Source organism: Antennarius striatus, chromosome 18, assembly GCF_040054535.1.
Source record: "Antennarius striatus isolate MH-2024 chromosome 18, ASM4005453v1, whole genome shotgun sequence".
NCBI lineage: Eukaryota > Metazoa > Chordata > Actinopteri > Lophiiformes > Antennariidae > Antennarius > Antennarius striatus.
This window is the reverse complement of record NC_090793.1, coordinates 12,494,985-12,515,748: the sequence shown is the minus strand read 5'-3', so window position 1 is coordinate 12,515,748 and position 20,764 is coordinate 12,494,985. Positions and strand designations below refer to the sequence as shown.

Here is a 20,764-nt window from a genome sequence, read left to right as displayed (position 1 = left end):
ACACACACACACACACACACACACACACTTTGTATATTGTCCCAACTTTTAATTTGCTGGTAATCATCTGACACAATCGTGGAGAATCAAGTATTAAAACAAACAAAAAACAAAAACAAAATGGCAACAAGCAAAGGAAACCTTGACAGGATGCTGTAGCCCAAACTTTCAGCGTTTCCCTGTTTTTTTTTATTTTCTGGAAATTAATTTGCATACTGTGCCATGATTGTGGGTCAGATACACACGTCATGGAGAGATTATACATGTTACCCAGCCTGGGAACACTTTGGGATCTTCAGGAGGAGCTGAACAGACATTTTTACAAATAAGGTGATTTACTGAAACAGACTGAACGATGGCTCAGAGAGAAATAAACACAAGCCTCTGTCAAAGTTATTCTGACAGATGTGTCTTACGGATTTAGTCATTTCTCACTAGTGGGTGGGGCTCAGTCAAAAAATGGTGATGTCACATATTTAACAGTAACCAATCAGAGTTCAGAATGAAAGCTGTTTACAGTTGTGATGTTGCTGTGTCACCTCAGACCACACCCGTAACAGCCATGATAAGGAGATATATGTCCCTGTGTTACATTTAAAATAACTTTAACTGCTAAACTTATTTAACTTTGAAATTTGATTCATTTTTAATCTAGAGAGAAGAATCTGAAAAGCCCCTAAAGCGTCTTCCTGTTTTCTGACCTCCAGTGGTGGAATTCTGAAAAACAAGGCACCACCTGTATACATTCAGAGAGAAGTGTGTGTAAACAGTTTAATGTCCACCAGTTTAATATGTCCTGAAGTGTGAATTCAAAATGCTTCCACATGAGAAAACATTTGCAGCTGTTCCTAGTTTTTATACTTATATACAGTACATCATAAGACAGACAGGTGACGAGAAAAGCAGGTCAAACTAGATTTTATATTGATCTATACACCTTTATTCAAACTTTCTGGTTTCACTGAAGTCAAACAATTCAGCTGGGTTTTTTTTGAGGTGACATTGAGCTACAGCAAAAACACATCAGTCTTGATTTGATTGAACAAGCAAACCATTTATTTACAATCATACACTGGTCGTGTGTGTCGCACATGAGTCAGTCCTCACAGAGTATTTAGTGTGCATCTCCTCACAAACTCTTTGGGCTTGCAGACAGGAATAAGCTCAGCACTGTTCAACTAATCCACACATTTCACAATGCAATTTGGATTTATGCCGTGATCCTTTTCTAAAACAAAAATTAATACTCGGACCAGAATTAAATACCGTCTTTCCAAATAAACCTTACTTTTTGTTTCCATAATCTGTTGTTTGGTGCAAACCAATTTCCAGGAAAGAGAAAATCATTCACAAGCATGCAAAATAAATACTTTTTATTTGTTGGATTCATTTTTTTCCCCTCAGAATCAATAAATGCTGATTCAAGTTATATGTAAATATTTGATCCATATTCATCATTGCCAGGCTCTGATTTAAGTTTTACCTCTCCAAAAAGGTCAGAGTTCAGGTCAGCTATACAGAGATGTACCTGAAGCCTGTCAACCGCTACTGGCTCAAAGTCAAAGCCTGTTTCCAGGTAATAAACAATGCTCCATTACAATTAGATCACTCTGCTTCCAGTCTGCTGCTGATCCACATCAGCTTAATGCCAGTTTTGTCCTCATGAACTTCAGAACTTACCTGCCAGTCCCAATTACAGCACCATAAATGTGCTAGCAATACACTCTAACATAGAGTACAGGAAATTTGACATTGATAAAAGCGAGTTTGGTCTCCATGAGTCCATAGCAAGCATTTAATTGGTAGAAAATTAATGAAATGCTTCAGTGAAAATAGGAAGTCCTATCTTGTATGCAAGTACTTGTGTACAAACAAATGTCACTCACTATTCATGCAGAGTCCCAGAAAATAAAAATCAGGAATAAAACGAAAGAGGAATGAGACTTCGAGGTCATATATGAACACATATCTTTCAGGGTTGGTTCCCAAGTTCAATAGAAAAAAAAAAAAAGTCCCACTTTTCCCAAAATATTCAAAAAGTGCACTTTTAAAGCGATGACAGGAGAAAAAATTTGTCACTGAGGAAATGGAATCCAGCCAAAATCAGCTCTGTTCATTTTTACGCAAGTCAGGATGCAACCAATCATGCCCAAAAATTATAAGACGAAGGATTAATGAAAAGAGACGATTAATAAACATGACAATAATTTGAGTTAACTGAGAAACGAAGCTCTAAAATATGCAAAATGAAGACGAAGACAGTTGTTTGCATATGTTGAATTATTTCATTCACGTGTCTGTCGTGTTGTCGAATGACTGAAACATTGAGAAGTTATACAAATGTGTCCTTTTGGCTGATTTCAGGTCTCTGAGTAGAAGAGGGGTGTTGTTGGTAGTGATGAAGAGTTGCCTTAATGTTATCAGGTTGGAGGGTGAGGAGAGAGCTAGGGGGGGAAGATGATCAGGAGGAGAAATAGGCAGTTGTCCTCCTGATGGGTCACTAATGCTAAGAGGTCTGCAGCAGCCGTCTGTAGTGGGGCATGATCTCATGTTCTGGCAGGTGCAGGTTGAACTCTAATGCCACCAGAACTGGGAACTCGAAGGCGATCAGCTCTCTGCGGTTCACTCGGAGTCTTTCTTCCAGTTTCTGTAGGAATCAGAATTAAAAAGATACAACTTTTAATTAAAAAAAATCATCAGGGCTGACACTGCTGTGTCCCACTCCAAATTTGGACAGAGGGAGACAGCTGTTTGGAGCAATTCAGTGGTAGTAAAACAATTTCAGACATTTTCAAGTGCTTTGCTTTCATGCTTTTCCAATAAGTCCAGTTGACTTTTTTTCAACGGGAAGACTGACAATTTCTTTAAGATGTTGATGGCATTGGATAAAAGAAACAGTGATCTCCAGGCCATGCCACCTACGATTAAGGGGTAGCAGAAACCATTTGATTAAAAATTGCAGGTCATCTAAGCTTTGACTCTCCTTGAAAATTTCACCACTGTGGGTGGATTATCTGATTATCTTATCAGGCTTTAGAAAAAAAAAAAATCAACGCTTGTTCTTCCTCTTTTGATTTCTTTATTATCCTTTTTGTTGGATTGTGGCTTCGCTGTACCTCATCTATATCAGAACAACTGAGGAAAACTGAAAAAAAAAAAAAAAACTCACATCAATGAGGAGCTTGACTTCGTGTTTCTTGAGATCACCACCAATCTTGGCTGCCAACAGGACACAAGCTCCGGCACAGAGTTTACGATTTTGCTTGTTAAGTTTGCCTTGAAGAACGAGTTTTTCAAAGTACACGAACGCCATTGCGACTGTAGGTTCCTCATACCCACATTCGTCCTGAGCCAACTTTCTTATCTCCCTTTTCAAGCTGCAGAGATGAAAAAAAATACAGAATGAAGAATGAAACATGAGGAAATAAAGACTTTATAGCACTATTAGACATTTCTCTGTGTTTTACCTCCTAATCTTGCTGAGTGTGAGCCTGATGTGGGGGAATTTCTCCTTGAAGGTTTCATTCATGTCCTTCTTGAGGTCAGATGGTTTCACATATTCAATGACCGTAGTCTGAAAAAAAAAAAAGAAAAACAGAAGTGGTGTGAAAATGAGGACAGCGACTGGATCCTAACACAGAGATGTTGGATTCCAAAGTCTCACAACAAGGATTTTCACACACCGAAGCCACAACGGGACTGATTATACAAACACAAAAATCCAAACACTGTTAAAAACATCAGTGGGACACGTCAACACACACAAATTGGTTTGTCTTGCATTAATTCAAAACTCAACATCCTGCTTTTGTAAATATGTATCAATCCTCTGTTGAAAGCAGTCCCATCAAATTCTTTGTCTACTTCTGTTTGGGTAACATTTAATTAAAAACTAGCATGAGGGAATGTTTTAGTAAAATGTCTGGCCATGAGTGCCACCACTTTGATATTTCCCCAAAGAACAAACTATATTTTATAGCACACGTTATTATCCAAAACTCCTTTATTTGTTGTATTTATTAATTTTCTTTTCAAGATCTTTTTATCATGTTTCTTACAAGTAAAAGTACACAATAAAAATATCTAATGTACTTTAGCTTTGCTGAAAAATTGCTGTGCTCTCAGATGTGAGCACTGACATTAGATTGAAGTGAAAGTTACTTGTGGAATTATGTTCTCATTTCAGTCACTTTACGTCCAAACACCTCTGTAAATGTGCTGCTTTTCTTAACGTAGCCGTAAATAAAATGTCATTTGACTTTTTGGAACCTTTTTCTTACATGCAGTACTTAAATAATCAATCAATACATTAACTTTACTTTTAAAGCGCTTAATCACATCAGCACATCAAAGCGCTTTAACAGACAGAAATGCCAGATCTAGTTTAAAAATAAAAATTTCACAGACAAAAGCATTGATTATATTAACTCGGTGCTGCTCTACCGTGGTGAATAGATTGTTCATAAAATCACATTATGAACAGTGGTGCTTTAAAAACTATGCCTGCGTCATTACAGTGAAGATGTGGGAATATAATGTCATCCACACTAAACACAGTGCTACTGATGGGGACCTCTGAAGGAGAACCATTATCATAAGTCATAAAGAAATAAACTTCACCTAACATTCTCTTTATTGTTACACAATGACTAGAGGGAGAATGCCCCTTCCTGGACGCATTCAAAGCTATAGATGCCAAAATTATCCTCAGCTAGAAATTGAAAGTCCAGTTCGAGTCTTCCTAGTATTCCCAGTTCAGGCAGTGAAACACTCTGAATTTATTGGTTCTATTCCTGTAGTAAACACAATAGCCATTGTTGTTGCTCGCTGGGTGCTGTAATCGTAGGAAGACAAAAAAAACAAAACATCGACTGGCCTTGACTGACCATTTGAACGATGTCAGTCCTATTTGTGTATTCTGACAGTCTCCCTAATAAAAACAAAGCCTGTGAAAGAATGAGGTCAGAGTCTAGTCAGGATTGTTTCTTTTTCCAGCCACGATAAAACATTCATTCCTTTCCAAAGAAAAAAATTATAATAAATTGTTGCTGTGGTGAAGGAGCTTTTAAAGAGCTCCTGCCTGCCGCACTGGGAAAAAACAAAACATTTCATTCAGGTCCTAGAAGGTGGGAGAGTCTCAGCCTTTGACCTCGCTGATTAAAAACTGTCTGAAACATATTCCTGGCTTCTTTTCAAAAACAGCTGATTAAAAAAAAAAATTAAAAGAAAAGGAAAGAAACTTCAGGGGAAGACAAATCTTTCCGGGATAGTATTGTTCTTGTTTGTGGTGGGAAAACAGAGCACAAAAAAGAACCGCAAAAACAAAAATAACTTTTGAAAGGAAAGTCTAAACAGTAAGATACAGACGGACGCTTCATCAGAGTGAAAAACCAAAAACAGCTCGATCGGTTGCGGAGAATCCTTATTGGAACAAGGGCAGTCTTTTCCTTTCTGCTCTCCAGAGAATAAGGGTGCAATTGTGTGGGGTTTTTTTTTGACGGTTGTAGTGATTTTGGGAAAACACACAGCTAGAACACATTCTCACCATATAGGAGGGGAAGATGAGGACTCTCTTGTGTTTTCCACAAGGCCACTGTGGGTCATCCAGCAGATTCGGGTCATACTCACGAAAGTCCCCCAAATCATTCCCTGCAACAACAAATGGTGAAGTTGATAACACCGTCTTTTCTGCATTATTGCTTGATAAAAATAAACTGCATTATAGAAAAAACAGCACAACACTCCTATTGAATTTTTTTTTTTTGTTGCTAGCTGACTGACCGGTGTCTAAGCTGCTCTGGTTGCTGTTGGCTCGACCCAGACTAAGGCTTTTATGGCTGGCGTTTCGAGACTGACAGAAGGACGAGGTGGAGTCGATGGTGTTTCGTCGACCGCCCAGTACATTAGTGGGATACAGGAACTGGGTGTAGGACACAGTCTGCAGACATGGGTGTGAAATTATTTCACAAAAGCCTGAAAAAAGATTGTTCTTCAATCACAGCTTAGATTAACGGATGTTGCGAAAGCTGGAAAAAGCACAGATGGCAACAGTAACATTAACAATGGCTCCGTTTTGTACGGCTCCAGAAAACCAACATGGTCGTCCATACGAGTCTGGACACCACTGGCAGAAAAGAAAGCCTTTTTCTTGTGGAAACCACTAAAATATTTTCATCCAGAGGTTAAATAAGCAGTAAAAATAATATGATTCCTTTCCGCTACATGGGGACAAAAACACTAAACATATCCTGTATGGTATGTATTTAATGCTCAATATTTCTCTTGTTGAAAAAAACTAAAGTAAAATTGAGTGCATATACTTTAGTTGTCTCATGTACAGACAAATCTATGACTTCTATTATCATTATTATCTCAGCACTTTAACAACAAAATAATCTTTTTATTGCTTTACAGACTAAAGGTCAATTGGAACATTAAAATATATTAGAATATTTCCACTATCAAATTGTTCATTTTATGAATAGTTGCGTTAAATATATTACTCTTGTTATCAAGAGTAATGTAATTATCTTGTTTATGTAATTTCCCCGAGGGGATCAATAAAGTGTATCTTCTTCAACGTTCATCCTCATACATCCCTCTTCTTCTCACCTTTCCATCAGCTCCCAGCTCCACTCCCTCCAGCCCAATCACCATCTCCTTGGCACTGACACCTCCTGACGGGTGCCGCTGACGCCCTCCTTCCAACTTTACATCCCTAATGAGCAACAAGACCTTCAGAGCGTTCAGCATAAAAACCACCGTGCATCTTTTTCTGACTCCTATCTTTCTTTAACAGTAACAGAAGCTTATTTTAGCTTTCCTCCACATCTCTACCGTTTAACATGCAGTGTTGATCTGTGCTCATCAGCTGTTTTTGGGTCATTTCCTATATTTTTAGGAACAACTCAGGGAAATCAGCTTTGGGAGGAAGGATGAGGACAAGTCTGGATTTATTCTAAGAGACCAGTCTCTACAGACTCAGCTGCTGCCTCACCAATACCTGAAATGCCTTATTGATGTGGAAGATCTGCAGCAATTCAGATGCTGAAATAGTGTCAAGTGTGTGAGTGGAGCAAACAGCATGCAGCCCTCCATTGAACACATTTTATATTAGTCAAATATTTCTTTATTTTGAGACGCACTGCAGGCTGATGCAGGCGGCTACAAAATAAAAGCTATTTGCTCATTATGTCAGTTTTAATTGGCAGTTCATTGTGAACAAGAAACCACATAACATAGTAATTAAAGTAATTTCAGGTTACTGCTGTGACTTCATTTGATGATTTTAAGTCACTGCTAATGGGTGTGTGTGTGTGTGTGTGTGCGCGCGCGCGCGCGTGTGCGTGCGTGTGATATGTGTGTGTGTGTGATGTGTGCGTGTGACACCTCATTGACACTTTGCCACACTGACACAAATTTGTCAGGTGATCTGAAAACTCTCTCCAGTTTAATATTTGTACTTTGAGTACCTGAACATAAGAATATTTCCACAATTACAGTTGAGAAGTTATTTGTGTACAGTTATTTGATTTTTGGACTTGTTTTCTTGGTACAATCCTAGAGGGAAATGCAGCACTGTTAATTTCACCCTTCTTTTATATCAATATTTATACTGCAGAGAGAAATCACAATGACAGACAATAAATTCTAATGCTGTCTTGTCCTCCCTTGTCTTCCCTTGCGTGGTTATGACTTTGGTTTTGAGAGAGAACCAGATAAAAAGATGAAATTACCCAGGGGGCCCTCACATGACTCCCCCAGTGCTTTGATAATTTCTGTCTTCGGTCTGTCATAATGAAAACAGAACATTCTCGTCTGACAAACAGGCGCGTCTGGACACTATGTTGACCTTGTTGCATCACAAAACATGGAAATCCCAAGGCGGCGGACGTCTCACGGAAGAGTGGGGATTAAATTAACAGAGTCAAGAAAAGACAGCTTTCTAGGGAGAGAGCTTTGTAAGTACCAGAAAATATATCATCCGGCTTCAGTCTACTGAGAATAAGGTGCTATGAAAGGAAATCATGAGATGGGCCGATGAAACATGCACAAATGGGAATCATTGTGCTCAAACATTCATGTTAGGAGTGTTATGTAATAAGGCCCTGTTTGTGTATCTACAATCTGTCTGAGAATAAATTCTAATGTACAAGAAAAAAGTGAACAAATATGGGCTACTTTACTCTTATGCTACAGCTCACACAAAAATTAGGGCTGGGTCTGCTGGCTTTGTACTAATTTCCCCTTAAAATCCATCCCACTCTTCACTCAAAGTAAGCTAAAACATAAGCAACACTAAATGGCTCTATATTAATCATTAAGAGGAAATTTGTCCTCTCTGTTAAACTCTTTTAAATATTCAATACGCAAGCCAACAACTACAATCCAATGTCTGGAACATTACATAAGCAGGGATAAATATATACAAAAAGAAATCCATGACAACGCAGACAAATCATGCAAAGTCTTCACAGAGAAGCTGGTCAGATCTTACAAAGTGTAAACCCAAGACTAACACCTCTGAACATAAGTCAAATAAATGTTTTTAAAAAAAAATATTTTAGACGCTTGAACACTTTTTCTAATTAAGGTTATTGTATTTGTCAATTCATACATGTCTTTGTTTATTCCAAATGTACAAAAAGCTGTGGTTTCACGGATGCCTAAATGAGGGTCGAATTTAAGAACATTATGATTTTCAACGAGAGACCCACTGTATCCCTTGAAGAATTAATCCTTCACAAATGTGTTTCTAATAATGTACTTTTATTTGTGTACTGTTTTGATTGTTATCCTGGACAGGATTAGGCGAGTTGGTTAGCTGTGATTTAATTTGTCTCCTAGGTGTCAACGTGAGGTTTTCCTGGCTTTAAGGATGAATGACGGTGTCTTTTACCGCGGAACCAGAGATTCTTTCATGTTTTCGCACCAACAAATATTAAGTTGCGACAAAGAAAAAGCAAAATTAGTAGATTGCAAACCGCCTTTGCCGTGTGCAGCACATGCAGGAGACATGGCAGCCAGCATGAGACAAGACATATGAAGGTAATTTAGGGTTTTAGCGGAGAAGGAGCTCCAAGGAGCGCTGACTCTTAAATGCTGAGCAGCAAAGCCAGCAACAGTTAACGACAGATAAAAATGGGTTGACTTGAACAAAAAGGATGCCCCCAAGCAACCAGCACCATTGTGGAAAAAAGCAATATAAGCGATAAGCATCAGGCTAGGCTACAGACTACATATATGACAAAAGCTCGTTTTAGCTTTTAATCAACCCTCTACAATAAAGAAAAAAAAAATGCATCCACCAAAACCAGCCCTTAGAAATATATGCCAGTCAGAGGAGAGTGCATCCACAGGAGGAGAAGGATGAGGAAACAATGGGAAGGAGACGGAGGTTACGAGGATCGGCATGCTGTAGGATACATACCCTGCTTGGCTACAATCTCGATAGGGCAGGACAGAAAATACACTATAGAAGGATCTTCTGCCACTGATAAGGACTATCCTATAAAAACAAAAATGGTAAACAGGCTAATCAATATCTATCTCACAGGATAAAAGTTGGAATAAAAATAAGAATGGGCTGAGACTTCAATACGAGTGTGTGTGTGTCTGTGTGTGTTGTATTGCAGCACATGTAGACAGTGGTTTGGGGGAAAAACAATGATTTTTTTTTTTTTTTTTGAGTTAACAGCTATATTTTAACCTACTCTGTCTACACTATATAATCTGAGATTCCACAGTGACCAGATCAACAGTGCTGAGAGAACAACAGCCTTAAAGTCACTTCTTTTAATAGCTGTGACTCACAAACACGTGATGAATCTTCTTTCTCAGGCACTGAACCATAAACAAAAAACATGAGTCACTGACATGGATAACAGGGAAAACTATTCTATTATATTAGCTGACTTCATGTAATGACTGAACAAAAGTAATTGTATTGAATGCTTCTGTAACCCACTCCGATATTAAATAATTTGCTGACCTACACCAGATATCTCTACATTTTGTGGAGTTGTAATGCTGAATACATGCTTGTGCAAGATACGACATGACATGATGATGTGCAATTTAACTTTAAGTACAGTGATTTTGGAGTGGGATTCCGACATGTGAATGGTGACAAAATCAAGATTAGATTGAATTTAAATCAGATTAAGGTCTGTGAACTAAAAGGTTTCTCAATCACTTGCATTTCATTCAGGATTCGGACTGACATGCAGTGAGAAGACCCGGCTAGCTTGCCTACCAATGTCCCTTGTAATGTGAGAAACTGTAGTTCATTGATTGGGGTAGCCTGCCATTATCAGCTGAGGACTTTTACTGACTAAGGGATGGCCTTGTTTGCCTTCATACCTTCCATTGCGCATATCATGTTGCCTCATGTTCTTTATGAAGTGGATCTTCTTGAAGCTCTTTGGTCGGGGTGAACCTGATAAGGTTCTGCATCTATAACAGACACAAAACATCAGCATCATAAAAACCACAGAAGCCGTTTCAGTTGACCGCTGAACTGATTCGCAGGAGAGTAGGGGGGGAAAGATGGATGGTATTTGTAAGGCGTTTGCTACCTGCGTAGAGGAGCATTCTCCTCAATGTCCTCCAGCGTTTCAAGTGAAGAGCGCTGAGAGATGAGTCTTCGTCTGTCAGAAAGAAAGAAATCCACTTTAGTGTCCCCATGGGGAAATGATCTTTTCACTGTTATATCTTTTGTTTAACACTTATATACAGTAAATGTGTGTACAGGCCCCCGAAGCGCACACACACACACACACACACACACACACACACACACACACACACACACACACACACACACACACACACACACACACACACACACACACACACACCTTCAAGCATGCAATGTATAAACTGGGAGGCAAGGGCGGGGTTCTTGCTCAGGGACACCTCAAGGAGGTGAACTGGTATCTCCCACTGCCAGCTCACACTCCGATGTTATGGCCGGTGACTTCCGGTCCCCAGCCGAATACTTAGTGGACTGAGCTACTGCCCCCCAGAAGAAAAGGGGGGGGGGGGAATTATGAAGAACCAACTCAAAACATTGTTTTGAGTTTTGAACTGCCAGGCAGGAGGCCTAGAGGAAGACCAAAGAGGAGGTTTATGGATGTAGTGAAAGAGGACATGAAGGTAGTTGGTGTGAGAGAAGAGGATGCAGAAAACAGGGTTAAATGGAGGCAACTGATTCGCTGTGGAGACCCCTGAAAGGAATAGCTGAAAGGAGAAGAAGACTAACTCTAATTCCAAAGTAATATCAAAAATAAGTCATAAAAATCCATCTCTGTCCTCATGGATTGCAGTTAATATGGTTTTTGTAGTAAATCAGAATTCAGTTTGTACACACAGATGTCCATTTAGCTCAGTGTGCAGCAAAGTGTCTCTTTTGAATTTTTTTTCATAATGGTACAAACAAAAAACTCAAACAAAACAAATAAACACTTTTATTTGATGAAAGAGTGAATGCTTTAATTTAACAAAACACCCCAAACTGTTTTGCATTGTTCAGTGGTTGTGCACAGGGCTCCAACAGACAAGGATCTGATCAGAGATAGTAAACAAGCCTTACAATCTGACTAGATATTCAGAGTGATTTGTCATTATGTGGTGAGGTCACTGAAGGCCTTAGAACAAAGGTCAAACTATGGTATAATAACCTCAACTGGCTGAGAAAGCTCTTGGTTAATTAAAAAACTAAGTTGCTCTTATTAGGATGTCCTTTAACCCGACCATGAGGCTTCTCAGTCCTCCTCAGGCTGTTTGCCAGGATCAGAGGTGTTAAGAGGATAACAAACTGGCTTGGCGGGCACTTTGTGCAACACATTTTGTCACAGATGGACTTTATTTCACATTTTAGTCGCACGACTCAACAGGCCAATGCCATTGGGTCACTTTTATATGATCAGCTGCCAGATCAAGTAACAGACTCATGTGAGAGCTAAGTATGACTGTGGTGATCCAGAAGATACTCTATTTGTAATTGCCTGTTTAGCCTCAACATAATGACATAATCCACGTATCTACTTGAGAAATAAAGACAAAGGACACATTCTCTCATTTATTTGGCATTCCATGAATTTACAGCAGTCGTACCTCAAGGCACAGCCAAGTATGGGTATAAACAAATGGCTGTTTACGTCGTGCATGTGGTACATTGTCTAACAGGCTTTCGTTTTACACAGACCCTATAGCCTTAAGACACACAATCTGACCCTGACAGACAACGCAGCTATAAAAGCAGAGAATATGGTTAATAAACGACAGAGCATGAGGACAGATTAACAAAAGATAACAAAGTCCTTAAGGATCTCCCAGGGTTTTAACCAACGCAAGCTGATTGAACACTGTACACTGGAGGAGATGGAACGAGATGAGTGTTTACATGAGCCAGACTGTTGAGGCAAACAAAAAGCAACGTCAATTATTCTGGTCAACCTTCTGTGTTATGACCAAAGAGATCTTGGTATAGAGGGAAGGAGATCAAACTACAATGAAAGGAACTTTTGGCCAATAACACTTGATCTCAACACTGTTTTTGCTAATTTGAGGACAATGGTCATTATTTGAGGGACATTCTGTCTTCCTAAAGGTGAAAGTAGTGGCATTATGGGATTTATGGTCATCATTCTTCAGACAAAACGCTAAGCTGATTGGCTGGATGAGGGTCTGTGACATTAACAGTTCTTTTAGAAATTAAGATGACTGATCAATGTTCAGTGACAGTACTGCAGCCCGAACGCCTTTATAACATGTGTAACATCGTGGGATAAATAAAAGATTCTTTATTCTTAAAAATTTTCAACTCAATGAGCTGAGGGTACCTGAGGACAGGACAAAGGAAGGCACAGGACTGAACATATTTAAAAGATGATGAAGAAGATGATAAAAAACACTGACATATACACCAGGCGAGCAAATGTGACTAGACTAAACAGGCGCCATCTGTATGTCTGGTCTCATAATCTATTACTGACTCAATTAAGCCCAAGAGGACAAGACAATCTGTTTTCTACAATGGGGCATTATTTTATTCCTAAAAATACCTTTGTTAACTTTAAATGAATGAAAGTAACAAGAATACATTTCTGAGGTGTCACTTCTTTGCATCTTCATGCACCAGGAGATTAAAAAAAAAGTACTTCAGCGTGGCATGTATGAAAAATTAGAGATAATATCATTTCAATCTTTATTGAAAAGGTTACTCAACTTACGTGTCAGGTTCAGGTTAGCGAGGCTCTAACTGGAGGTTTGATGGCATGAGCAATGGATCAAATGACTGTGTGTAATGTGAAAGGAGCCAATCACTAAAATCTAGTGAGTGGCTCCTTCTTCTTTTCCTTTGGGCTTTTCCCTTCAGGGGTTGCCACAGCGAATCAGTTGCCTCCATCTAACCCTGTCTTCTGCATCTTCTTCTCTCACACCAACTACCTTCATGTCCTCTTCCACTACATCCATAAACCTCCTCTTTGGACTTCCTCTAGGCCTCCTGCCTGGCAATTCAAAACTCAGCATCCTTCTACCTTCTGAGTGGCTCCTTTCTAGTGACTGGAAATACAGTATATCACCTGACGAATCTACCCAGATCTACTTTCAAATGACTTACTAGAGAACCCCCCCCCCAAAAAAAACAAAAAACATAGTGTAGGTGTTTAAAAAGATGAGGAACAATCGTTTCGGGTCAGTATGGCCAACCAGACCAGCAAGAAACAATAGTACCAGTACCAAAGTTACCGGTACTATAAAATGTTCTGCTAGCTAGTGAGCATAGCAGAGAATTTTAAACAGATGTTTTCTTGTTATTATTGGATGCATAAACAGTATTATGTTTGCCGTTGCAGCTTTATGATGTGGTAATATTTTGTTAACAGTTTGTTGTGGACTAAAAGTCAATGCAAGTATGGATTTTTAAAAAATCTATCTTAATAAATTAATCATATTCTAATATGCACTATGAATAGTTACGGTTTTACACAAAGTTCTTCTTCAGAACAAAAAAAAAGCTAAAAAAGTTTGAGCAGTCTGCTTCTACACATCAAGTATTTTCCAAGGTTAATGTCCTTTTAGATTCAATTCCTCGTTTAACTTAGCCTTGCCAGTGTTGTCTTGCACTTTCTACCAGTAAGAGATGGCAACACAACAATTTGAGTTACACGTTACAAATCTTAAAATTTCAGATTTTGTAATCCAAGATACATTAGCCTCCATTCACTGTGATATTTTTAATATTCCAGACCTGAACTGTCTTAATTCTTGGTATTCTTCAAAAATCATTCACCAGTTGGCTGAAGAGCATGTTTCCAGTCTGTGGGTATATAAATGAACTACAAAGACTTACACTACAGGACGTGCTTTTATAGCAAAAGATGTTTTCCTGGCTGGTGGACATGCTGGAAACAATAACACAAGCCAGGCTATTCATTCAGCCCAGACAACTCGAAGAGCGAGGCAGAGAACATTCAGTTTCTACTCAGTTTGACATTAACAAAGCCTGGTTAGAAATATCAAAGAGACCTCAGCAGAAATCAGTGGCTAAGGAGGAACAACAATCATCCTTTATTATTAGTTTAGACACATATCCTACAACTGTGCCTGGAGGGATTTTCTTAAAGGATGTTTCATAAATGCAAACCATGTGTCATTATCATCGCCAGTTTTACTGCCAGAAAAATCCTCCTGCAATGAAAACATTTCAAAAAGCTATTGATAATCTACCCACCGATGCCATGGAATGAAGACATACAATGTAAGAGTGGTATTTTGATGCACTGATTACAGTTTTGGACATATATTCCTTTGGTTGTTTGCCACAGGACAGTCTTCTGTTTTGCTGGAAAGTCACCGTGTAAAAACAAATAAGGCTAAGAAACTGATTAAACTGATATCTAAAAACCCAGTTCTCTCTGATCCGCAACATCTCCAGGAGGATGCATCAGATAGGATGCATCAGCAAAAGGGAGCAATAAATGGGTAAAAAAAAGAAGAAGAAACAAATGAAAAAGAAATACTGCTGAAGGAGTTCTGATCTACATAACTACAATGACATTGTTGGATGTCTGGACTGAGAAAGAGTAGAATGCATATTGTGAAACATAACTTCAGGGTCCAAATTGAAACAATATTGTGTAAAACACGCTGACCGTTGTTACATTCTCTTGTGCTTGACAAATCTTAAGGGCTTTGCTGTGTGCTGACAACTCAGCCACCAAGACATTCTCATACAGTCTTGTGAATGTGCCAACCATGACATCAGCGAACCACCACTCAGCCTCATAAACATAAGTATGTGACCCAATGCTACGAAAACTCCATGGGGCCAATACAATGATTTGAGCTGCTTGTTTTACAGCACAGCCTCTGCTGCCTCATGGAAAAAAGGGCTGGTCAAAACATTGTGAAGCATGACTTTACAGTATTTATGACCTGCTTGTATTTTAAAAGGAAGGGATGAAGAAAACCACTCTGTGTCAATCGGATAATTCCACTTGATAATACATATGCCGTATCTTTAAGTGTCCTATTTGGCACATGTTGAGTCATCATAAAAAGAAAGACTTGGTCGTCAGTATCCCTTGTTACGTAATCCTTATTTCTAATGTGCACACTTTAGTAATGATAGAACAATTATGAATGCAGTAAAATGCTAGATCAACATTTAATAATTTGAGTAGCTACCTGTGCAACAGATCACAGTAGCAAAACTATATACTCAGTTCAAAATTTGAAGGGCTGTGATGCCAGAAAATTTTACTGGAGTACTTTTTTTTTTTTAATTCAGACTATTATCCTACATTTTAAAGGCATTTATAAAACATTATGTGACTTTTTTGGGGGCATTTTAACCTGTAATGTGTGCCAGGAACAGCTGAAGAGAAAGCAGGGTAAGTGGGAGAGAGTGGGGGGGGCATGTGGTCAGGTACAGGGTTCAACCTGTGCTGGCCAATGTACTCAACAGACCAGAATATAATATTATGCAATATTATACAGTTTTACAGGATATTTCATTCTCAAATCTCCAGTCAAGTATAAAATTATTTGTCTAAAGATTATGTAAATAAAGTGTAAAGATAAAACCCCATACATTACATGTTTGTCACAGACGGCTTACTTCCAGTTGCCTGCATATTGGCATGTAGATGTCTTCAGGGCAGGATACTCATTCGGGCCAGACTGGGCAATAGACAGAGGACAGCTTCCTGTTTCACGCACAACATGGAAAATTGCTGCTCTTCCATGATCACACCACTGAAGTTATGAGAAGACCTTTGGTACTGTTGCGATTGTACTGACCAAACTTCAACTTTGTAGTTGAAGTACAGTTCATTACAAATCATTGCTTGTAAACTGTAAAAACATAACAAATATATAAAAAATGAGCAACATCCTGGTGAGTTTTGATCGTGGCTTCAAGAATAATTATCAAACTCAATCTATTCCAGTACATCATAAAACCTCTAACAAAGTTATTCTAACTTTTGACAGTTTATGAGAACTCTGGATCAGTTCAAAGTGTAACACACACTTCATAAAACATGTCCACTTTTTATGGGTGGAAGTGATGGAAGGAATTCTTCCATCACTATAATGCCTTACAATCTGATGAGTATTTGGTTTAAAGCAGGTTTGGCTTCACAAAGTCTATTTTGGTGGCACATCAGAGACTCAACCTTCCTGAATGGGCAAAACAGTTTTGTTGTTTTTTCTTTTGGGGGGGGGGGGGCTCCAATGCCCCAGGGAGAATGGAAAACAGCAGCAAGTACAGAGCATAGAGCCATGCTGCTTCTCAAAATGTCTGGGCATCCTGCCTCACTCACCCAATGACCTCTGGACACGTTTTCACCAGCTGCCCTCAGAAGACAAGCCAGGCTCTGTGCAGAGAGTGAGTTTGTCTGTGTGCTGGTGGAACATGGCTGCTCTCCATCAACAGGTTCCTTACTGCTCCACATTAGAATTCATTCTGTGTGGACATCCTCCAAACACATTCCAAAAGCAGGGTACAGTCAGGGGGTTAAGCAATCTGACTGACCCACGGACTGCCAGTACAGATATCAGATGCCAAACATACAACTCTGTGGTTTGGGGCTGCATATTAAAAAATTTTGGTACCTACCAAAAATGTGTTCATAACACAAACATTAGTCTGAGAAAGTTGGCAGATGCTTAATTTAAAATTCTAAATAATAATTTTGCCAATTTCTTTGTCCGGGGATTGAGTCATAGAGCCCCATGCTGACAACTGTCACCCAATACACCATACATCCGGTTCTTGACCGGAAAAGGGTGGTGTGCCCTCTTCATGTCGGTGGAGGGCACAATGTGCCCCAAGTGGAAGAATTTAAGTATCTTGGGGTCTTGTTCACGAGTAAGGAAAAGATGGAACGGGAGATTGACAGACGGATCGGTGCAGCTTCTGCAGTTCTGCTGTATAGGTATGTCGTGGTGAAGAAGCTAAGTCGCAAGATGAAGCTCTCGATTTACCGGTCAATCTATGTTCCTACTCTCACCTATGGTCATGAGCTTTGGGTCATAACCGAAAGATTTCGGATATAAGCGGCTGAGTTTCCTCTGTAGAATGGATGGGTGCACCCTTAGAGGTAGGGTGAGGAGCTCAGTCACCGGGGAGGAGCTCGGAGTAGAGCCGCTGCTCCTCCACCTTGAGCGGAGCCAGCTGAGGTGGCTCGGACATCTGTTCCGGATGCCTCAGCCTCTGGAACAGGTGTCTGGGGAGAGGGAAGTATGGGCATCCCTCCTGAGACTGTTGCCCCCGCAACCCAGCCCTGGATAAGTGGTTGAAGATGGAGGGATACCAATTTCTTATTATTCATTTAGGCAGGCTCTTGCACAGCTGTTTGTGTTAAACGTTTGAGAAGTTTGACTTATTGCATTCACACGTAGAGAAAGACAAAAAAAATATGAATTGCAACTACATCCTGACTGTTGTTCCCGTCATGTATATTAGTTTGAACCAAATTATTTTAATATTTCAGTTCTTAAAGTGTATCTTCGATCTTGAAAACAGCAGCTAAGGGATCACTCGTACCATGAGGTCAAAGGTATTTGTTCTAGAGCTTTCGATCATCTCACACATTTGTTTTCAGCAGATCGATTTTGGCTAGCCATGACCAAATTGTACCTTTTCCAATTCTAAATATCTCTCATCCATGTTGCCACTGGACTTGAGTCTTCAGAATGAGCCAACAGCTGACCTTGTGTTGAGACTTTTCTGTTGACAGAGAGAACTTTCAATTTGGGAGGTCCTTAAGTCATAGCACCATGTGTTGAGGGACACTGGGTGATACGATCTAAAAAGAAATGTTATGACTATAACTTGTGTTACCCGAAGGACAGGATCGAGTTCTTCAGTCAACCATCTCATGATACAAAACAATCCCCAGACATCACATGCTTTATGATGTTAACACCTCATACAAAAATAATACTGCGCCCCTGAGGACAGGCTGAAAAGACTTTTTCTTTGTCTAAGTTGAGAACTGTTACTGAGAGAGGCACCCAACTTATGCAGGAAGTGAATTCAAAATTGTCGCACTGTGAGAAGTTGCTCACAACAAGAGCTAACCTGAGAGGCAGTAGCTGAAGGAAAACAGTACTAACTAGCAGCAGCTAGCTAACTAGATCTAGCAGCACTGGTCTTTGCATGATGAAGAACATTAGAACTGTGGTGACAGAGGATTATATGTGCGATTGAGTGAATTGACGTAACTCAACAAGTCTTGTTTTGGAAGCTACAGTTATTCATGCTGCAAGGGATACACTTCATTGTAGGGTTTCTTTTGTTGATTTGTACTTTTATGACCTCTGACAAACACAAAATGTTTCTCAGACACTCTCAAGCAAAAGATCAATTGTGTCATCATGAATGTAATAAAAATATATGCAATATCCTTTTGTCGCTACCAAAAGAAACATATTAAGGATTTTGTGAGCACTTAAAGATTGTCAGTGTAATTTCTACGATGTCACAAAGAGGAACAGCAGTAAATACTATTGAGTGTTTCTCTTTCTCTCTCTGTCAGACTTCTCAGGAAGTGCCTCTTCACGGAGGGAGATAATTTGGATAAGAGAGGCTTTGGACAGGAGCAAAGAGAACATGACAGCAGGTAAGGATGGTGAGAGGCAACTGCTGCTGACAACTGGCGAGCGTGAAGGGAGCCCTCCAGATTGTCCTTGTGCCTCCAGTGTGAAGAAGTGGACAAAGAGGGTAAACAATAAAAAGACATTTATGTGGAGCAGTTAAACAGGGGTGTTGGATTACAGGATGTTTACAGACATGGTGACAGCAGGTGTGCACCAAGCTTAGAAAAGGTCACTTAAAATTATTAAGTGTAAATGTGGTCAAAAAAAAGAAGCATATTTCTGTGCAAATACGAAAGTGATAGTTTCAATTTCCTTTTCTCCAAGGACAACGGGTTGCAGCTCCACAGCTTCTGCACTAGACAGCACGCTCCACATGTGTCTGTGCAGACCAATGGATCATAATGGCTGCATGCATGGAATAATGCATGAACTTTATCCTGCACTTTATTGTGGCATGCAGTCATACTAATTCAGGGGGCTGTTTAAAAAAAAAACAACAACAACTAGAAAGAACAATTTCAATGAGCTCCACCATCGTTTCGGAGCCCTTGGAGTCTTGCACACTTTTAAGGGGAGCAGGGTGGGGTGGGGGTGGGGGGGGGTTCTCGCTTGCAATGACCTCAGTTTACACAAAGTTCAGCCATCCACCCAGTACTGCATGTTTCCAAAGCACATAGTTACCTTGACCTCTGCAGCTCTATTGCCGAGTTGACCATCTGTCCGCCCTCCAGGCTATAATTCTGGGAGGACTGCCTGGAGTAAGGGGCAGGTAGGATTCCCTGAGTGTAAGTCTGCAGCCTCCCTCTAGTCGAGGGTGGGACGGCGGAGAAAGGTGAGCCGAACGTGGCGGGCATGAAGGCATCTCCTTCTGTGTCCGTTCCCACCTGGGCAGCAGCGGGACCAGTCCCAAAACTGGCACGACTGCTTGTGAGGAGAGCCTGGTTTTCTAAGGCGAGCGCCTCGGTGGTAGCAGCAGCTGCTCCGGCGGCGCTAGGAGCTCCATGCGCCGAGCGCTCGGGAGAAACCAGGCTCTGTATAGTCCTAGCTTCGAGCGAGTTTTCCTGCTCGGTTTGATTGTCTGCGTCGTCTTGCACAGGTCGCCCATCGAGGGAAATGTTGCTCAGAAAAGACAGCGCCGCTTGCCTCCTCCTCGGGTCTATGCGTTTCCGCGTCAGCTCGATACTGGAGTGCTTGATCTGTAGCGTGGTCGTGGATGTGTTGCTGCTCGTGGCAGCCGCCATGGTCCACGTCCAGCGATCAGAGTCTCCGTAGCAGAAGCCTTACCTTGCTGACATGAATAGTGATAATCGTGCTTGTGTTGGTGAATGGCAGTGGCCTGTCTTTTAAGTACATGCGTTTAACTGGGTGAAAACAGGGAGGTCACGTGTGTGCAGTATTGTGGCAGCGCAGGGAAAATTTGGACCAATGGGCTCTCAGGAACACGTGTTTAAAAAAAAATCATTTCAGACTGCTGGAGCCTCCGCTCGCTGCTCTGACAGGGTGTACCGAAATTACACGGCCCGATCGTCCCTAAAACAATAAGAAACGGACGGTATTACCTGTCGGGAGACAATTTTATTCATCAAACTTGATGTTCCTCAAAAAAATAATGAGGTTAGAACTTTCTGCTTTCTGTGTCAAACATCCT

At 40.2% G+C, this 20,764-nt stretch overlaps 1 protein-coding gene across 2 annotated transcripts; it reads right to left on the bottom strand.

Moving 5' to 3' along the window:
- Positions 1-203: 203 nt before the first annotated feature.
- Positions 204-20,484, bottom strand: cables1 (Cdk5 and Abl enzyme substrate 1). Of its 2 annotated transcripts, XM_068341326.1 has the most exons (10): positions 19,798-20,484; positions 10,578-10,649; positions 10,363-10,455; positions 9,431-9,508; positions 6,613-6,718; positions 5,782-5,938; positions 5,546-5,649; positions 3,468-3,574; positions 3,170-3,377; positions 204-2,647 (listed from the first exon to the last, which is right to left on the bottom strand). In XM_068341326.1, exons 1-10 carry the CDS (start codon positions 20,355-20,357, stop codon positions 2,507-2,509), a joined length of 1,626 nt encoding a protein of 541 aa, XP_068197427.1. In that variant the 5' UTR covers positions 20,358-20,484; the 3' UTR covers positions 204-2,506. The 2 variants fall into 2 exon arrangements, with proteins under 2 accessions (XP_068197427.1, XP_068197428.1); XM_068341327.1 differs by lacking the exon at positions 9,431-9,508.
- Positions 20,485-20,764: the final 280 nt, after the last annotated feature.

Coding starts and splice junctions, on each gene's coding strand:
- cables1 (XM_068341326.1), bottom strand. CDS start 20,357: ATGGCGGCTGCCACGAGCAGCAACACATCCACGACCACGCTACAGATC. Junction 5,939..6,612: donor AGCTGGGAGCTGATGGAAAG/GTGAGAAGAAGA, acceptor CCATGTCTGCAG/ACTGTGTCCTACACCCAGTT. Junction 5,650..5,781: donor CCAGAGCAGCTTAGACACCG/GTCAGTCAGCTA, acceptor TTGTTGTTGCAG/GGAATGATTTGGGGGACTTT.